The sequence below is a fragment of the Arachis ipaensis genome, chromosome B7, assembly GCF_059453495.1.
Source record: "Arachis ipaensis isolate K30076 ecotype BB chromosome B7, ASM5945349v1, whole genome shotgun sequence".
NCBI lineage: Eukaryota > Viridiplantae > Streptophyta > Magnoliopsida > Fabales > Fabaceae > Arachis > Arachis ipaensis.
Window position 1 is genome coordinate 4166846 of NC_142442.1, and position 18162 is coordinate 4185007.

Below are 18162 nucleotides of genomic sequence, written 5' to 3' on the forward strand. Positions count from 1 at the left end.
ATGTTTAAAAAAATAGTAAGTTATATACCATTAATATTAATCATTAGCACATACCACATAAACCACTACAAGAAATTACTGGAATAGCGACCGATTTTGGTGGTCGTTAAAATCTTGGTCACTAATTAGAAAATAGCGACCAACTTTGATCGCTAACCATTAGCGACCGATTTTAGGGACCGATTTTTGAATAAGGCCAACAAACCTTCACAAAAGAGTATTATCAGTCGCTAAATCGGTCGCTATTAACAACTAATTTTTTCGATCGCTAATTAAAATCGATTGCCCTTCTGATACTTTCTTGTAGTGAATATTTAATAATAGTATAATTAAAAAATTTTAGACTAATTTGACATTATTAAAATGAGCTCAAAAGATATTTCACTAGATATTTATTTTTTTCTTAAGAAAAAGATATTAAAGTGGATTGTTTCTCTTCTGGAATTAGATATTTTCTGAAAAACAAATTCCTTTTCAGTCTAGTAATATTATTTTCCAATTGATAACCTAGTTTTTGTTGACTAGTACCTTAACGGATAACTACATAGTAATCGTTTTAATGAAAAATTGTCGTTTTGTAAGTTTGTATAGTCACCAATTTTGGAACATACTATATGTATATATGTAACTTGAGATGTATAAGATAAGGATTGAATAAACTGCACGTAATAAAAACTTGATGGAATAAATTATTTATATTATTAACTCCGTTATATACACACCATTAATTAGAAAATATTCATTTATTATTTAATATTAGTTTTGAAAGTAAAGCACAATATATAAATTTTAGATGCTATAACCCATAAACTATTTATATGACTATAAAAATGCAATCAATATAAACACTTTTCAGTTCCCATTTTTTTAATATAGTTTTTTATTCCAAAAATGAAGTGGTACCAAATGTAAAAATAACGATGATGAAATAAGATTCGGGTATAAATTGAATAGTAGCTGTATGAAAATAACATAAACGAATGCAAATGCTTGAGAGTATACTTTACTTTTTCTTTCGTATATTATTCACGGAAAATATTTGATAATAAAAAAAATTATTTTATTTAATATTATTGATTATTCACAGGAAAATAAAAAACCCTTTATTGATACGAAAATATTTAATAACAAAAAATTAACAAATTAATTATTATTAGAATTATAAATATTAAATATAATAAATTTAATTTTCTTTTTCGTCTTCCTAGCATTATTAGTTTTGATAATGGTGTATCATATTATGATGTATGTAGTGCCATTTTCTCACACCAAAATTATGAAGCCTTGATTCATGACATTGTCCAAAAAAAAAAAAAAAACACTAATTAAGGTAAAGTCTCAATCAGCATGCAAGACAACATTGCGTGAAAATAGGTGATGGTTAAAGAACATTTCTCTAGTGAATTCACCTATTATTGATTTTGGATATACACTCATAATTAATAAATCATCATTAATTAATAAGCTTTGTAAAATATGTTTTATGCAATAGATTGTACCTATTATTCATGGGGTTGTGTGTCTACGTAAATTCTACTTTTATTTAATTTGGTGGTTGTTTATATTTATCAAAGTTATAAACACAGTAGCACATATTTATTATTTGTTGCGAGACATGAAATTCGAAAGGACATGCTGATATAAATAATTGTTACGGTCTAATCCAGCTGGCATGTTAGTCGATCCGACCTACGAATAATCTGACCTGCGTGGACATAACTCGTTTGGACAGCGATCCGGATACCTGCACTTTTGTTGTCAACCACATGACAGCCGGGAGAAGAAGTTTTTTGGAAGGAGACTCTTCCTGTGGGATCCGTCCTACTGACAGGGTATATATGAGGAGGGTCCTATCCCTCCCTCAAAATACGTCACTACCACCACTATCCGCTGCCATCTGTATCACTTTTTGATTTGAGCGTCGAAATGTCATTGCAGGTGGTTTCCCCCTTCACTTTCAAAAGAGCTCGGAAGATCGTCTGTCCGTACGCCTCGCTTCCCAGACCCAGATCTAGGCTATTCCCCACCTTTTCACCCAAGAGACGTCTTCGACCCGTCCGAAAGCCGAGCAACCGAACAATAATTATACACAAAATATATGTATTTAGTGTCTTGTTAAAAAGTTATTATAATATAAATATTAGATATGAGACATAATTTTTTTACTACAATTTGCTCCTTTAAAATTTTTAAAATTTTCTTTCTATCCTCGTCACCTTTATCACTAACAACAATAGGAATAAAATTGGGTTTTAAAAACAAATGTTTTTATCTTCTATTTTATTATTGCCTTAATTAACAATCAAATAAACTACATATATTTATGTACACATGTGTATATATATGTCTTCATTGCTTTAAGACAGAAAATAAATATAATATAATCTTAGGTAAACGGAGTAGGAAAAATATAAGACAAGAATAACAGTATCGATCAGTGTAAGAAAATATGTATGCAAGTTGAGACAATAAAATGAGAGAAATATACATATGTTTATGTGAATGATAATGGTTTAATAAGTAATACTTGCATTAAAGAAAAATATAGAGTAATGCATGTAATGTGTTGCCATCCCTCTAACTAATTAATTAAACCAAAAGAATCTCAACAAATCAATCGATCAATTAATTAAGGTTATCCTTATTAATTATGACCCATAGGATAGGTTTTATAAAATGTACATTTAATTAGTTAATAAGCACAGTTGGAGGTGAGGTTAAGGTTAGGTGCTAATATATTTAATGTTTATTGAGAGAGGAAGAGCATCAAAGAAACATGACAAAGAAAAGTTAGGCAAAATAACTTGAACCCTCAAATCCAAAAAGTTAGCCAGGAAAATCTAAGATTATATTCTCTACCATGGTAATCTTTTCTTTTTATTTTTTTTTTCCTTCCCCAATAAAGCTTCCGAAGTTTTAAACTCTTAATAACTTTGCAGATAATTTTTTTTTTCGAGATTCAGTCACTTTTTATTTTTATTGGTTTTAGAAAAATAATAAAATTTTAAAATAGAAAATATTAAATTTAAAAAATAGAAAATAAAAATATAAACCAAATAAATTATTAACTTTCCAAAATTTATAATAACATTTTATTTAGCTAATTTAGATTGATCAAAATGGTCTGTTCACTTGTCTATTTAATTAAATAGGTATAAAAAATTTAAATTATATCTTAACAAATGAAATTCAGATCCTTAACGAATTAATAGCATGAAAAACCAAAAAATATAATGACATCTCGTTCAAAAAAAAAAATTATTATTTGAAAAAAAAAGATCATAAAGGGAGGGTGTTATATAATATAAAGTGGTATATATGTTAGGAAGAGTTTTTAGTTTACCTAAAGTACCGGTGTTTCAGTTATTGTTTTAACCGTTAATTTGAATTATAAAAAAAATATATAATATATATTAATTAAAATCAACTGTTAAAATAATTAACATATCAATATTCTAAGTACATTTAAAATTTTTTATATATATTATGTAATAAATTATAGAAAAAATTTTAAATATATTGATATTCCGGTATTTTAATAAATTTTAATCCATCTTAATTATATATATATTATATATATTTTTTATAATTAAGTTTAACGGTAAAAAATAATTAAAATACCAGTATGTGGATGCACTTGAAAGTTTTCTTAAGTTATAAACCTATTCTATGGGTCCATTATTATTATTATTATGAAGTGGTAGACAGCAAGAAAATCCTTGTATGTGAAGCATCCAAAGCAAGCATCCTCCATTTTATTCTATATATAAACCACACCTCTCATGCACCCTTCTTCATTGTTCATCATTCTAGCTCTCCAATCCCCATCTATAACATAGAGAACAATAATGGAGGATTCCAACAACAAGAACAAGAAAATAAGCAGCAGTAGTAGTAAGAAGTTGTGGTTGAAGAAGCTTGTGAAGAAGGAGTTATGGCAATTCACTAGATTATTCTCTTGTGCTTCCTTTAGAGGCTGGAAGCGCCTTGATATTCAAACCACCGTCGTCGACACCGTCGTCTTTAAGATCCTCTCTGCCGTGGAGGCCGTCGTGCTTGTCTCTACCCTCTGCTTCTTCTACCTTTGTTGTGGTTGTAACTTCTGAGTTTATTGTATTTGTATCATCATCATTCACTTTTTTGACCCCTACCTTAATTTGTGGAAATTCAAGTGCAGTTAACTTCATAGGAACGATAATTTAGTTAATGATTCTCATCTATCAACTTCACGTCAAGTTAACTGCATCTGAGTTTCATTACACTTAGTTTGATTCATTCTTTTCTCATAGTCAATAAGGTTAACTTCTTGTCCCTTTTTTTGGTTTCTTGTTTTGAGAACAATAACACATTTTTTTATATATATAATTTTAAGTTGTAGATTTCATCTTCTAATAGTTAATGATATATATGAGTATAATTGTGTTTCATCATATTGTAAGTTTTCTTTAGAGCTTTATAATACAACAGTTTAATTAATCAGTTCAATGTACGAATAGAAATGACAAGATATATTAACACAATTCCAAGTTTTGGTCTTGCAATGAGAATAATAATAATGAGAAATTAAGCAAAAATGATGAGATAAAATTTGAGGAACAAGTGAACAACCTTTCCTTGTTCTTTTATTTTATTTTCCAACTTCTGAATATATCTTGGAGTGGTTTAATTAAGGTTATATCAGAACCATTACTCCAAGATAACAAATTTTGGTTGAATTGGCGAGTGTGAATGAGATTGGAGACAATTGTATATGATAGCAGGTTGCTTCTATTGTCTATTCTCCTATGAAAGAAAATATGTAATTAATGAAAACAGAATGGAAAATGGAAAAAAAAAGTGCCAACTAATAAGTTAACTTTGCTGACCCAATCAACCATAACCGTTGCTCCAATTTTTTTAATGTTTAGTGGGAAAAGGTGAGCACTACCCTACTTTTTTTTTTAAGGGTGGAATTTTTTTTTAAGAGTGGCTCCCATGCTTGATTATTATGATTTTGAATGGAGATCGTTGGACGTACAAAATTTAAACCGTTTTTCATTAGCTTAATATCTTGCTTAAAAAGACAAGACCATAGATCATTTGAGCTAATTAAACAACATTTTCATAATAAGATTCAATACTTAGTACTCTTTTGGTCATGCTAATTTGTTATATACAATAAATCAATAATTAAATTTCTCTCATGCCTTAAAACATTGTTTCACATGTCCCATGACAGAACAAAATTAAAGAGGATTAATACAAATCCATCAAATATAACTTGATTTGTGACCCTTCCTTGTGATACATTAAAAGCAAATCTAGCTATGGTGTCAAGAAAATTCCCCAACCTTTACAACCAAGAAGAATAATTATTACATTCAACCAAGCCAGGCTTAACAAATAGATAAATATATGTTCTATGTATTGGCCTATTTGCAGAAAATAATGACAAAGGGCAAGAGGGAGAAAAGAAAGAAGCCCCCAAGTTATAAAAATCTCAGACTGAGGTAACAGAGTCTTCTTCACTGCCATCACTATCACTGCTACTGCTACTTCCGCTACCGGTGCCACTTTCACTAGTTCCGCTTTCACTGCTACTGCTAGAACTAGATGTCTGCTTGTCCCTCCCCTCTGCGTTCACCTGAGCCCGGAGAGCTTCTGCAGCATTTGGTCCTTTGTCCACCTCGTCGCCGCTGTCATCCACATCGGCAATCTCATCGTCGGTGTGCGGGACATTCATGTCAAACCCAACATTATCTTTCTCTTCTTCAGACTTATTGTCGTCTTCGGGTGTTGCACTACCAAATAGGTCTTCAATATCTATATCTTGATGTTCCTCAATATCATTTTTGGCAACTGGTGAGGTAGCAGAAATGCTAGGTGGTTCTGTAACTTCTGTTGGAAATTCGAATGGCCTCTTAGAACCAACTTTGAAGCCTGTCATGTGATAAGTACATCATCAAATTAACAAGAGCAGAAAAACGAAAAAGAGATTTGAAATGTAAAAAGAACTAAAAAGATAATCTAATACAAAGCTCAAGCTTTAAATATTAAAGTCATCTCACATTTTATCTTATCTATGCTACCAGAAAATGAACCAATCTAAGAACTCAACACAAAGTACATATCTGCAATTACAAAAGCCATATTAACCATATCATGCATACCAGTATTCTCAGGTTCTCCAATGTCAATTCGTTCCACCTCAACCTGTCCAAAATAAAAAAAACTGAAGGTATAAGGGAAATTGATGGGACAAGAGAAAAGTAAATGAAAAATTAACATGTCTGTTCACAAGATAAAAGAGAGTGTTCCTTAGGTACTTCAAATACATACATGTAGTGATGATTAAAGGGACTCAAGTCAACTACCAAAACTAAAATCATGCTAATAGATAGATAGATAGATGTTGAGCATTTACTGGTACTGCCTGAAATGTGTTCCTAACAGGAGGTGCTGGTTTTGTAGACTTCCCAACAGGGGATAACCGAGGATCCGAAGCTGGCCCAGCTGGAGCAGGCACTGCAGCAGTTGCAGCGGCTGCAGATTCACCGGGCATTCGCAGGTGCCGCAATTGCTTTACAGCCCTATGAAGCCGCTCCAGCCGAAGTGTCTGACCATCAAAGAAGAGTACAGCATCATTTTCCTTGTATTCCTCACTACTCCCCTCAAATGTCACCTTGGGTTTTCCTACTTGGTTGTTCTGAAATTCCACAGAAACCCTATTCTCTTTGGTCTTGCGTAGCAATCCCGGCTTACTCTTATCAACTGAAGCTGGCTTAAATTCATCTACACAAATGTCAGAGTTATCCATAATTAGAACCCAAAATTGACATGAATAAGGAAAAAGGGTCATTAGTTAAATGTCAAAACTCAAAAGCATAAACACTACTCATTTCAAAATCAAGCATGAAAGTTCCCCCATACTAGACATGAAAAAAGAGGCAAAGCATATACTTAACTACCATAACCAGAGAAATATGAGGATTTAAAAGGGCTTTGCATTCAGTGACTTACATCGTAGAGTGCAGTATTTGTTAGAGGATTCATCTTTGAAGGAAGGGCCTAGGACAATGTCGTACCACCGATCAGAAGCAGGAGCAGTGTTAGGCTCTTCTTTAGCTTTGTTAGCCATGGAGGAGAACAGATTCAGCAACCTGCTGCAAGCCCATTTGGAACAACAAGTTAGAATAGAATAGAATTGAATTGAATTTAATTCATTTCAAAATAAACGAATCAGATAATTAAAAACTATATTCTAATGTCAGGAACATATGAAAATGAAAAAATTAAGAAACACGGAATTCAATTATATTGTTAATTTTGGTGCCCTGATAAGAAAGATAAACCCAATTAGAAGTAACAAACATGTATTATGTTTAGAATTGCGTTAAACAAATAGAGCCTAGCACAGATGCCATACAATACAGCAGAGAGAATGAAGCAAAGTTCCCAATTTTTTATTTGCAAAAGTAGGAATTAGCATTCACTCCCTCAAACTGAAAGACCAATTTTCATGTGTGTCACAAAGAAAACATATATACACAATCATGGAAGAAGCTGAATAAGAAGAAGAGATTACACAAATTACACAACAAGGGTGAGTGGTAATGGGAGAGAAAGCGCGGTTGATTTGTTTGTTTGCCGTACCAGAAAATGTGCTGCGGAGTGGAATAGAGCGCCGCCGCGAAATGCTGGGTCCGACGGGGCCAGAGGGAGAAAGCGCGCGCCTTTTCTCTTCTCTGTTGTGACTTCCGTTTGTGGAAAGTTAGGGTTCAGTTCTGTGTCGTAGATTTGGGGATTTTTTTCAATCCTTTATTTTTTGGAAATTTTAAAAGAGGACATTTGACATATTGCTTAATAAGAAAATTGGAAACTCTAATTAGGATTGGCAATAATAATTAATAAACCTACGGGATCAAGCTCTTTTGAAAATTGAAACCAGAAAATTGGAAATTTTTCTGAAATAAATAAAAATAATTAATATTTTTAATAATAAAATAACATAACATTATATTCCAAAAGAAAAATTTTAAAAGACTTAAAAAATTTATTATTTTTAATTAATAATAATATTTAAAATATAAATAAAAATATGTTATTAAATTATTAAATTAAAAAAATTAGATTAACAACTAAAAAGACTAACTAAAAATAATAACAACTCGCAATACATATTTTACTCGCGGGTATCTAACACGACCTGTCCCAACCCATTCGAGTAGAGTAAGCTATCCGATCCGTTGCGAGTAGGATAGGGTTTTACAATCCACATATAACACATATTTTATAAAAATTAAGTATACAGTAAAAAAGTAAGAATTAAACTCACAACCTCTTGCATGTAATGTTTTACAATAAATGAACAACTACTAAATTAGTTAGTTAATTAGTAATTTAAAATATTTATTAATATATATAAAATTTAGAATGATTGAATTTTATATTTATTTTAAAAAAATTAATATTTCTACAGGTAGGATATGATAGAATTTAAAACTTTAGGGTGCGGGTAGGGTTAGGGTTGAGAGATTCTTAACCCACATGTAAGATATGGTAGAATTTTAATAAATTTTTCAATTCACAGATAGATTAGAATAGGAATCTCTCAACCCACAGATAAAATATGGTAGAATTTTAATAAATTTTTCAATTCACAGATAGATTAAAATAGAGTCTAAACTCTAACTCTATCCTACCCTACCATACCCATTCCATTTCGAATCTTAGGGATCAAGCTCTTTTGAAACCAAAAGATTAAAAATTTTTCTAAAATAAATAAAAATAATTAATAATTTTAATAATAAAATGACATGACATTATATTCCAAAAGAAAAAATTTCAAAAGACTTGAAGAATTTATTATTTTTAATTAATAATAATAATATTTAAAATATAAATAAAAATATATTATTAAATTATTAAATTAAAAAAATTATATTAATAATTAAAAAGACTAACTAAAAATAATAAATACTGTCGGTCTTAATTTTTTTTATTCGAAAATTTATTTTTGTGCACTCCATTTGATTATGTACTTCTGTTTTCAAATTTGATTAGGGTGGTAACTAGTCTTTTACTAATATAAGGTACTATTTGAATGAGATATTAAATTTAATATAAATTAACAAATAAATATTATGATTTGATTAGGATCATATCTAGATTTTACTAATATAAGATAAGATAAGATACTATTTGAATGAGATATTAAATTTAATATAAATTAATAAATAAATATTATGGTTTGATTTGATTTGATTAGGATCATATCTAGACTTTACTAATAAGGTACTAGTTGAAAATACACAATTTTTTTAAAAAATATTTCTTATTAAGAAATTCTTCTTCATACCGCTAAATATAATAACAGGAAACACATATTTTATGATTTTAGTATTTGTTTTTTTTTTTTGGTGACTAATTTTAGTATTTGTTTAAATAATTGTTTTTCATTTGACCGAGAAAATAGCAAATAAATTGTGCATGGCGGTTACAGTAGAATGTAGATGGATAGTAAGTAGGAAAAGAAGACACTGACAGAAACCAATTTGTTTCATTGGTTCCGTCTCTGAGGCAAAGGGAAACAATAATGGCGTCACAGTCACCGGCACCGCCGTCATCGGCGAGGTCACCACTCTCCGCCACAGCAACAGCATCTCCACTCCAACGCCTCTCCACATTCAAGACCCCTACCAGCGTCACCGCCCCAACCTCCCCCTCCTCCGCCCCCGCCACCTCCGCACTCGACTCATTTGCCTCCGACCCCGTTTTCTCCGCCTTTCTCTCCCCCTCCTTCTCATCCACCTCCTTTTCCTCCGCCGCACTCTCCTCCGGCTCCCCTGCCTCCACCGCCGAGAAGCTCCACCATGCCATCCGCCTCCTCGACAACCAGCTCCGCTCCGAGGTTCTCTCCCGCCACTCCGATCTCCTCGGTCAGCTCTCCTCCCTCCACCACGCCACCTCCGCACTCTCCACCATCCGATCCTCTCTCTCCTCCCTCAATTCCTCCGTTCGCCGCCTCCGATCCGAGCTCTCCGACCCTCACCGATCCATCGCCTCTGCAACTGTGCAGCTCAACAATCTCCACCGCACCTCCGAGCTTCTCCAGCACTCCGTCCGCGCCCTCCGGCTCTCCCGCAAGCTCCGCGATCTCGTTGCAGCTGCGCCAGATCCGGAGAAGCTCGATCTTGCCAAGGCCGCGCAGCTCCATGCGGAAATATTGTCGCTCTGTGAGGAATATGATCTGGCTGGCATTGATGCCGTGGATGAAGAGCTCCGCTGGGTGAAGGAAACCGGCGATCGGCTCCGGAGCGAGGCTATGAAAGTTCTGGAGAGAGGAATGGAAGGTCTGAATCAAGCTGAGGTTGGAACTGGATTGCAGGTTTTCTACAACCTTGGTGAATTGAAGGTTACAGTGGAGCAGGTGATCAACAAATACAAGGGTTTAAGTGCCAAGAGTGTGAGTACGGCCTTGGATATGAAGGCCATTTCGGGATCTGGTGGAGGCCGCGGCGGAGGGTTCGGTCCTGGCGGAATTAGGGGAAGTGGGACACCGCAAATTGGAGGAGGGGCAAAGGCAAGGGAGGCACTGTGGCAGAGGCTTGGTAATTGCATGGATCAGCTGCATTCTATTGCCGTGGCAGTGTGGCATTTGCAGAGGGTGCTCTCGAAAAAGCGCGATCCTTTCACCCATGTTTTGCTGCTTGACGAGGTCATTCAGGTATGGGTAATGGGAATAAATGTATTTTTTGTGATTTTATGATCTTAGTAGAGGTAGCAGTTACTCTAGAAGTGATACTAGAGTGGTAGAATATCAGCTTGTAGAAGCACATGTAAGAATAGTAGATATCTTATGGAAGGTAGCTTGATGAATAGAGGTTGAGGAAGGCCTAGAAAAACTTGCTGCGAATTAGTTGAATTTAGGTTTTAGTAGCTTGAATTTGGATGTGATTTTCTATAGGACATTATGTTGTTGTCTGGTTTATAGAGCTGTTTCTACCTAGTGGGACGATGCTTGGTTGTGATTGTTAGTTTGGTGAAATTCTGTGTCTAATGTTTACTTGGACTGATAGCTTCTATATATGCTGGAATGATGATAGGTATGGAAGATAATATTCTGATTAATTTGGGTAGTGATACTTGAGATTGAGAGGTCCATATATAATGAGTTAATTCCATTATGCAACAGATTCCCTTTTGCTTCTGTAAAATCCGGAGGTTTTCTTGGGTTAGTAGCTGAATTTAGGTGTTAGCCGTTAGCAAATTGAAGATGCTGCATTTGCAGATTTTACAAATGGTTTTGATGTGATGTTTAGTTATTCGATGGGAGCTATTCTTTTGTTTCTATACTGAGATGGAAGAAATGGATCATTGCTCCAGTTGAATGTAAATAAGTGAGTCAATTGCTATTGATTTGTATAGATTAGGCTGGATTATATCAGGATCGATACCAATTCTTTTGGAACTCCACTCTCTATATATTCTTTGTGCAATGGAGAAATAGAGGATCAATAGTAGATGAACCAAGAAGTTGGATTGAATTTCTTTAGGATGCCTTTTACACATGGTTTTTCGAAAATTGTACAGCCATATTACTTATGCAAAGATACAAATTCAATGGACTGGACATTTGGGGTTTTTAGAAATCACTATCTATATTTTGAAAGTATTGAGTTCCGAACTGGGACATTTTTTTCACTCAAATTGTTTTTGGTTTTACAACCATTTTCTCATTGACTGCTGTTGCGTAGGAAGGTGATCCCATGCTAACAGACCGAGTTTGGGAGGCCATTGCAAAGGCTTTTGCAAGCCAAATGAAGTCTGCTTTCACTGCATCAAGTTTTGTTAAGGAGATCTTTACAATGGGATATCCAAAGTTATACTCCATGATAGAGAACCTCCTTGAAAGAATTTCACGTGACACGGATGTCAAAGGAGTGTTACCAGCTATCAATTCAAGTGGAAAGGAGCAGTTAGTTTCATCAGTCGAAATATTCCAGACTGCATTCTTGGCTCACTGCTTGAGTCGCCTTTCAGATCTAGTGAATTCTGTATTTCCAATGTCAAGTCGTGGAAGCGTTCCATCAAAGGAACAAATATCAAGAATTATATCACGTATTCAGGAAGAGATAGAAGCTGTTCAGATGGATGCACGCTTAACTCTTCTTGTTTTGCGTGAAATTGGCAAGGTTTTAATTCTTCTTGCAGAACGTGCTGAATACCAGGTAAAACCCGGGGCAGGGGGGGGGGGGAGAAAAAAAAAACTTGTTATTGCATTTGAATAAATTTTTTATTTTCTCAGAAAGTAATTGAATGCTAGCTTATGTTAAGTGTTTGATCTGTTCCTTTGTATGAAAGAATATTTGTTATAAGAAAAGAAGGGTCATAAAAAGATGGAAATTTATGTTAACTACAATTAGTTGGAACATTGTGAACTAAAATCATATTTATCAGTGGCTGATAATCGCATGTTCTTTCTGGTGACTTTTATGATTCATATCCAAACTTGATTGATGAAGTGGTCTAGTGCATGACAAGTTTTAACTTAACTGTTGTGACAGATATCCACTGGACCTGAATCACGTCAAGTAAGTGGTCCTGCAACACCGGCACAGCTCAAGAATTTCACGTTGTGTCAACATCTCCAAGAAGTTCATTCACGAATATCTTCTATGCTTAAAGGAATGCCCAGTATAGCTGCAGAAGTGTTGTCTGCTTCACTAGGTGCAATATATGGTGTTGCATGTGACTCAGTGACATCTTTATTCCAGGCAATGCTTGATCGTCTTGAGTCTTGCATATTGCAAATACATGATCAGAACTTCGGAGTGCTTGGGATGGATGCTGCCATGGACAATAATGCATCACCTTACATGGAGGAGCTCCAGAAGTGCATTCTGCACTTCCGCAGTGAGTTTTTATCTCGCTTGTTGCCTTCCAGAGCTACTACAACATCAGGAACAGAGAACATATGTACCAGGCTTGTCCAAAGTATGGCTTCCCGTGTTCTAGTATTCTTTATCCGGCATGCTTCTCTTGTCAGACCTCTTTCAGAATCAGGCAAGTTGAGGATGGCTAGGGATATGGCCGAGTTGGAGCTAGCCGTGGGCCAAAATTTGTTCCCTGTTGAACAACTCGGTGCTCCATATCGAGCTCTTAGAGCATTCCGTCCTCTTATTTTCTTGGAAACATCCCAGTTCGCATCATCTCCTCTTCTTCAGGATCTGCCACCCAGTGTCATATTTCATCATCTGTATACCCGAGGTCCTGACGAATTGCAGTCGCCACTGCAAAGAAACAAACTAACACCGTTACAGTATTCATTGTGGCTAGATTCTCAAGGGGAGGATCAAATCTGGAAGGGTATCAAAGCAACACTTGATGATTACGCATTAAATGTGAGAAGCAGAAGAGATAAGGAGTTCAACCCTGTTTATCCTCTTATGCTTCAAATGGGTTCATCCTTGATTGAAAAGGTTCAGGCTAACCCAAATTCTTGATCCCGTAAATAATCTGTAGTCTTGTGAAATTGATTAAACCACACCAGTGACTTTGTGATTGCTGCTTGCAAGTTGTTGAGAAGGGTTTAGTTGCGGAAACATGAGGAAGAGGCATGCTAGTTTGGATAGAAAACATGAAGTACAAAAAATTTTAGACGATTTAATAGCTTTTTTTTCCAATATATTTTTTGTTGAATTAATTTTTGTTGGCCAATCTTGACTTTACTGATTATTTGTGATTGGTTGTATTAAATGTAGATAGGGTGGCAAACGGCTCGAAATATGTCAAATCGACCCGTTTAACCTGCCATAAGGGCACGCTGAGCTTAAAAAATGAACCCACCTTAAAAGGAAAACTTGCCTAACCCGTTTCGCCTAACTCGCGAACATTGGCTGGGTGGGATAGGCAAGCCACCAGGCACTTGCCAAAAATAGTTTAGACAATTTAATAGCTTTTTTTTATGATTATTAAATTCATGACATTTCTTAGAAAGTCAGAATATAAATTGAACATGGGTTGACTCCAAGGCTCTCATATATGAATTGGTTACTAATCATTCTAAACTTATAATACTCAATATCATGCCAATATTAGTCTGCTTTTAGTATTGAATTTCGATAAAAATGCCTCTAACTTTTAACATTACCAAACTCTTAAATTCACATTCTTTTGAGTTTTATGATTTAAATTTACAATGAATTCTCGAAGTTGATTAGTTTACAAATTTCAGTTTTATATTTGGACAGTTGATGGTGCATTTGTGCCTTTCAAATTGCACCATCGACAGCCAATGCCAAAATTATACGTTTTTATATGAGAATGACAATGACATGAAAAAAAAAATAAAAAAGAAAGAAAAAACAGTTTTTGGTTTTCACTCAGTTTACGACATTTTATTATTATTATTTTGAATAAGAATGAAAGGTACGATTATTGGAATTTATATGGATATGTTAATGTTAATGCTACAATACCAAAATGTGAAAGGTATGAATAATATTTCAGTGTTATTTGAAATTCATTAGTGTCTGTTAAAAGAAAGCATTAGAAAAAATGAGAAAGGAGTGTCTTAGCGGTAAGAGTATGATCTCATTAAGACAACAACCTCATTATTTTTAATCTAATTAATTTCCTTTTGTCTAATTCTGTCACTGTACAGATGCTACTAGTTATAATGAAGAAATAATTAATATATTTTTCCTTATTTTATGTTAATTGATAACTTGAATAGTAAGCTGCGTGCCCTCCATGCCCTTCTACTTCATTCCATATATATCATTATTAAACGTCATTGTTATTTGAAAAAAAAATTAAATTTATATATTGTTTTATTATATCCGATTCAATTTCGATTGAATATGATTGAAGTTTTGAACTTCTAACATTATCAGTTTATAATCGGTCTAATTTTTAGAATTTTAGTTATTTGAACAACTTTGGCTGTTGGACAACATTTATGTTTGAATTTGTTAACTACAAAATACATAATTTTTTTAAGAGTACAATTACTCAATTAGGCCTTTATTCCACCTCAAACTAATTAGCCCTTAAAAAAAAAATATCAATTAGATCTTTTGAGATAGAAAACAGTGAATACAATATGTCTTTTCATCAATTTATCAGGTAAAATTTAACGGGTACTTATATATATGTCTATTTATTAAAGATCGTCATAAAAATAACAATTTTGGAGTAAAATTTTACGTATTTTGTCAGGATTCATAATAAATAAATAGCAATCGATGAGAGTTTTATAAAAACTCAAAAGATAACAAATGATTTACTGTCTAAAATAACATTGTTCGCATGTTCCTGTGATAGCAATGGGACACGTCACGGTAGAAATATTTAGAAAACTAATTGTGGCTTTACTTTTTAAAATAAAAACAAAAACACTAACTACAAATTTCAAAACCATCTCATTGAATTGACCTATATCCACATCTCCATGTAAAAACAAAACTCAGAACAAGCATTAATTTAAGGAAATAAATGAATGGAAATTTCAGCATCTAATGCTTTTATTGTCTTGTTGCATGTTACAGTTCTCACCTCCCTCATACATATCTATCTATCTTTACATATTTATACACACACCTCTTCCTTGAATTCTCCGAGAGGTTGTAGTTGATTCCAAGGGTGCCAGTTGTATCATAGAATTTCACATTGGAATCATCATCATGGTTAAGAATTTAAACAAAAAATCTTCACACAAACTGTCCAAGAATCATGAGAGACAACAACAACAATTGAAAAGCTTGATCAATGTTTTGAAGCCAAAGGTGTACATCACTGACACCTCAAGCTTCAAGCAGTTAGTTCAAGAACTCACTGGCATCAACAATGGAAGTTCAAGTTCAAGTTTTGAACAAACCATTATAGGTTCTGAGGTTCAAAGAAACCATCCTGATATTGATACTAGCTTTGAAGCTTCAGTGGAAACTGAAGCAACAACAAATTCACCTTCTGAGTTATGTTATAGTGCAGTTCCAATCTTGAATGATGAAGAATTTGATCAAGTCTGCAATCAGATGATGTTTATGGAAGATGTATTCTTAGAAAACACCATAGCTAGTACTCAAAATCCTGTTCCTTTTTCGACATATCAGAATCTCGAGTCACTACTTTTTGATGTTGAACCAACTCATCAGTTCTACAATTCTTATGAACAGATTGATCAAGGTGTCAGCATATATGACTACGAGTTGTCCGGACTACTATGAACAAGAAATGTTTGAATGACTCACTTTGCATCCGAAGTGCGAGTTGGCTTGATAGATCAAGAATGGAAAAGCTTAAAAATGATGAGATTTTGTTTCTTTATTTATCTTTCATGTTTATACCTTGTATATCAGAGGATGTTACTGTTTTCTATGTATATACTTATGTATATAGTAACATATTGGCCCCTTTTTTTCATTGATGTATATGATTCTGGAATTTTGGCTTTGATGAACAAAAGAAAACTTAATGAAATTAAATCTTTTCAGTGAAGTGAAGTGAATAAGGTTATTAAGAACAGCTTATTATGTAATGTAATGTAATATTCTTTAATATTTATGTCATCAACTTCATCCTTGTCTTTTCTTATTTGTATTGAATGAGAAAAGGATAGAATATCAATTAAATGAAAATCAAGAAAACTTAATTGTTACTATATAATGTATAAATCTGTTTAATACCTTCATTTTTTGAAATTCTTGGTAATTAAAACATGTCATTACACAAACCATATCAGAGTAAATCCAATGTTACCATGGCTTTCCATGAGTTGATTGTGAAGATCTAAATTTGCTCAAGAATCTGCTGTTATGGATAGCGAGTCGAAGAACTGCATCACTCGACCAGCATTGCTCTAAGCCACAAGCCTTTATGAGATTCTTGGCCAGGGTAATAGAAGGTGGATTGAACAAATTTGTTACTTGCACATCAAGTTTCCTATTCTCTGCATCCTTTGACCTCCATTGTTCCAGGCCATGAAATTTCTGTTTCTCCTTGAAGGCGAAAAACAACTTTGCCGCGATTTGCACATTTAAAGGATCATCAGTGCTCTCCCTATCAACTATATTCTCTTCTATGACAGGAACTGATTTCGCCACTCGAGAACTTACACTTGAAGTCTTCTCTGCATTATTGCTGTCTTGAAGTCTTGGATTAAACAAATGTGTGCTAATTCGCAAGAACTTGAATATAGATACCGAAGTTGTTGACTTATGAATTTGCTACTATGGATAGCTTTCTGAAATTCTGCATCACTTGAAAACCATTGTTCAACTCCATGAACACCAAGAAATTTCAGTTTCTCCTTGGATACAATGAAGAAATCTTCTGGTGTTTGAGCATTTGTAACATCAATGTTCTTGTTGGGAATAAGTAGTATGACCACAATCCAATCAATCACGTTTCAAATAATTTGTTATTGTTATTATATTAAAATGTTAATATAATAAGGTCCTTGATTAAATTTATAGATTTATCATTGTGATAGTGATCATAATACTGAGAGATAAATCTTTTATAATTTAATCTAAATTGTTCTTGGTCATAGGATTATTAAAAAGGACATTAATAATCCGGAAAGATCAATATATATATAATGGTCTTCATTGGATGAAGATTAATAGATCTCATTTATTAAATTATATATATAGATGGTGCATATAAAGATATGACCATTGAACTGACTCACTCTGAGAATTCCTAATGGTTATAATTACCGCATATTTGTCAATAGGATATTCTCAAGATGAACATGGTAATAGAGTTTCCTTTGACCTGCGACTATCATAATAATTAACAATGTATTTATTATACTTTGATTCCGGACACCTAATACCCTAGGGTGCTAGTTGAATGGATATTGGGTATGATTTAAATACTTGTAGAATTAATGATTAGTCAATAAGGAATCCGTCAACTCTCGGTAAAGAGTTTGAGTTCTATGATTATAATGAATGAGATGGATAAAACCTTGGCCAAGGGGATTGAATGAATAAAGAAATGAGTTTCTTAGGTCATTCACAGTTCATTATAACAATGGTAACAAGTTAGAGTTTGACAATTAAACCATACTCTAAAGGTTAACCAAGAGCTGGAAAGATGGAAGGAATTACACTTTGTTCTTCTAAGGTTCTTAGTAAAAATATATTACTTCATACTATCGGGTCGTTGAGGAGT

At 33.5% G+C, this 18162-nt stretch overlaps 3 protein-coding genes across 6 annotated transcripts; 2 read left to right on the top strand and 1 right to left on the bottom strand.

The window, feature by feature from the left end:
• The first annotated feature begins 3718 nt into the window (after positions 1 to 3718).
• On the top strand, positions 3719 to 4430 carry LOC107608169 (uncharacterized). Its single transcript, XM_016310046.3, has one exon. The coding sequence runs from the start codon at positions 3849 to 3851 to the stop codon at positions 4104 to 4106; it is 258 nt and encodes an 85-aa protein (XP_016165532.1). The 5' UTR covers positions 3719 to 3848; the 3' UTR covers positions 4107 to 4430.
• A 714-nt stretch (positions 4431 to 5144) lies between these two features.
• LOC107608970 (RNA polymerase II transcription elongation factor) lies at positions 5145 to 7815 on the bottom strand. Of its 4 annotated transcripts, none has more exons than XM_016310771.3 (5): positions 7633 to 7815; positions 7000 to 7142; positions 6404 to 6771; positions 6150 to 6192; positions 5145 to 5919 (listed from the first exon to the last, which is right to left on the bottom strand). In XM_016310771.3, the coding sequence occupies exons 2-5, from the start codon at positions 7115 to 7117 to the stop codon at positions 5480 to 5482; spliced, it is 969 nt and encodes a 322-aa protein (XP_016166257.1). In that variant the 5' UTR covers positions 7118 to 7142; positions 7633 to 7815; the 3' UTR covers positions 5145 to 5479. The 4 variants fall into 4 exon arrangements, with proteins under 4 accessions (XP_016166257.1, XP_016166259.1, XP_088348559.1 ...); XM_016310773.3 differs by having other exon boundaries at positions 7000 to 7139; positions 7633 to 7772; XM_088492433.1 differs by having other exon boundaries at positions 7000 to 7139; positions 7565 to 7770.
• A 1530-nt stretch (positions 7816 to 9345) lies between these two features.
• Positions 9346 to 13698, top strand: LOC107608969 (Golgi transport complex protein-like protein). Its single transcript, XM_016310770.3, has 3 exons — positions 9346 to 10705; positions 11736 to 12209; positions 12546 to 13698. The coding sequence occupies exons 1-3, from the start codon at positions 9575 to 9577 to the stop codon at positions 13482 to 13484; spliced, it is 2544 nt and encodes an 847-aa protein (XP_016166256.3). The 5' UTR covers positions 9346 to 9574; the 3' UTR covers positions 13485 to 13698.
• Positions 13699 to 18162: the final 4464 nt, after the last annotated feature.

Excerpts from the sequence above, each read along its gene's own strand:
- LOC107608169 (XM_016310046.3), top strand. The coding sequence starts at position 3,849 with ATGGAGGATTCCAACAACAAGAACAAGAAAATAAGCAGCAGTAGTAGT.
- LOC107608970 (XM_016310771.3), bottom strand. The coding sequence starts at position 7,117 with ATGGCTAACAAAGCTAAAGAAGAGCCTAACACTGCTCCTGCTTCTGAT. Across the intron at positions 6,772-6,999 it reads CAAATACTGCACTCTACGAT|ATGAATTTAAGCCAGCTTCA; the intron begins GTAAGTCACTGA and ends ACATTTGTGTAG. Across the intron at positions 5,920-6,149 it reads TGGAGAACCTGAGAATACTG|GCTTCAAAGTTGGTTCTAAG; the intron begins GTATGCATGATA and ends ATCACATGACAG.
- LOC107608969 (XM_016310770.3), top strand. The coding sequence starts at position 9,575 with ATGGCGTCACAGTCACCGGCACCGCCGTCATCGGCGAGGTCACCACTC. Across the intron at positions 10,706-11,735 it reads TGCTTGACGAGGTCATTCAG|GAAGGTGATCCCATGCTAAC; the intron begins GTATGGGTAATG and ends GCTGTTGCGTAG. Across the intron at positions 12,210-12,545 it reads CAGAACGTGCTGAATACCAG|ATATCCACTGGACCTGAATC; the intron begins GTAAAACCCGGG and ends CTGTTGTGACAG.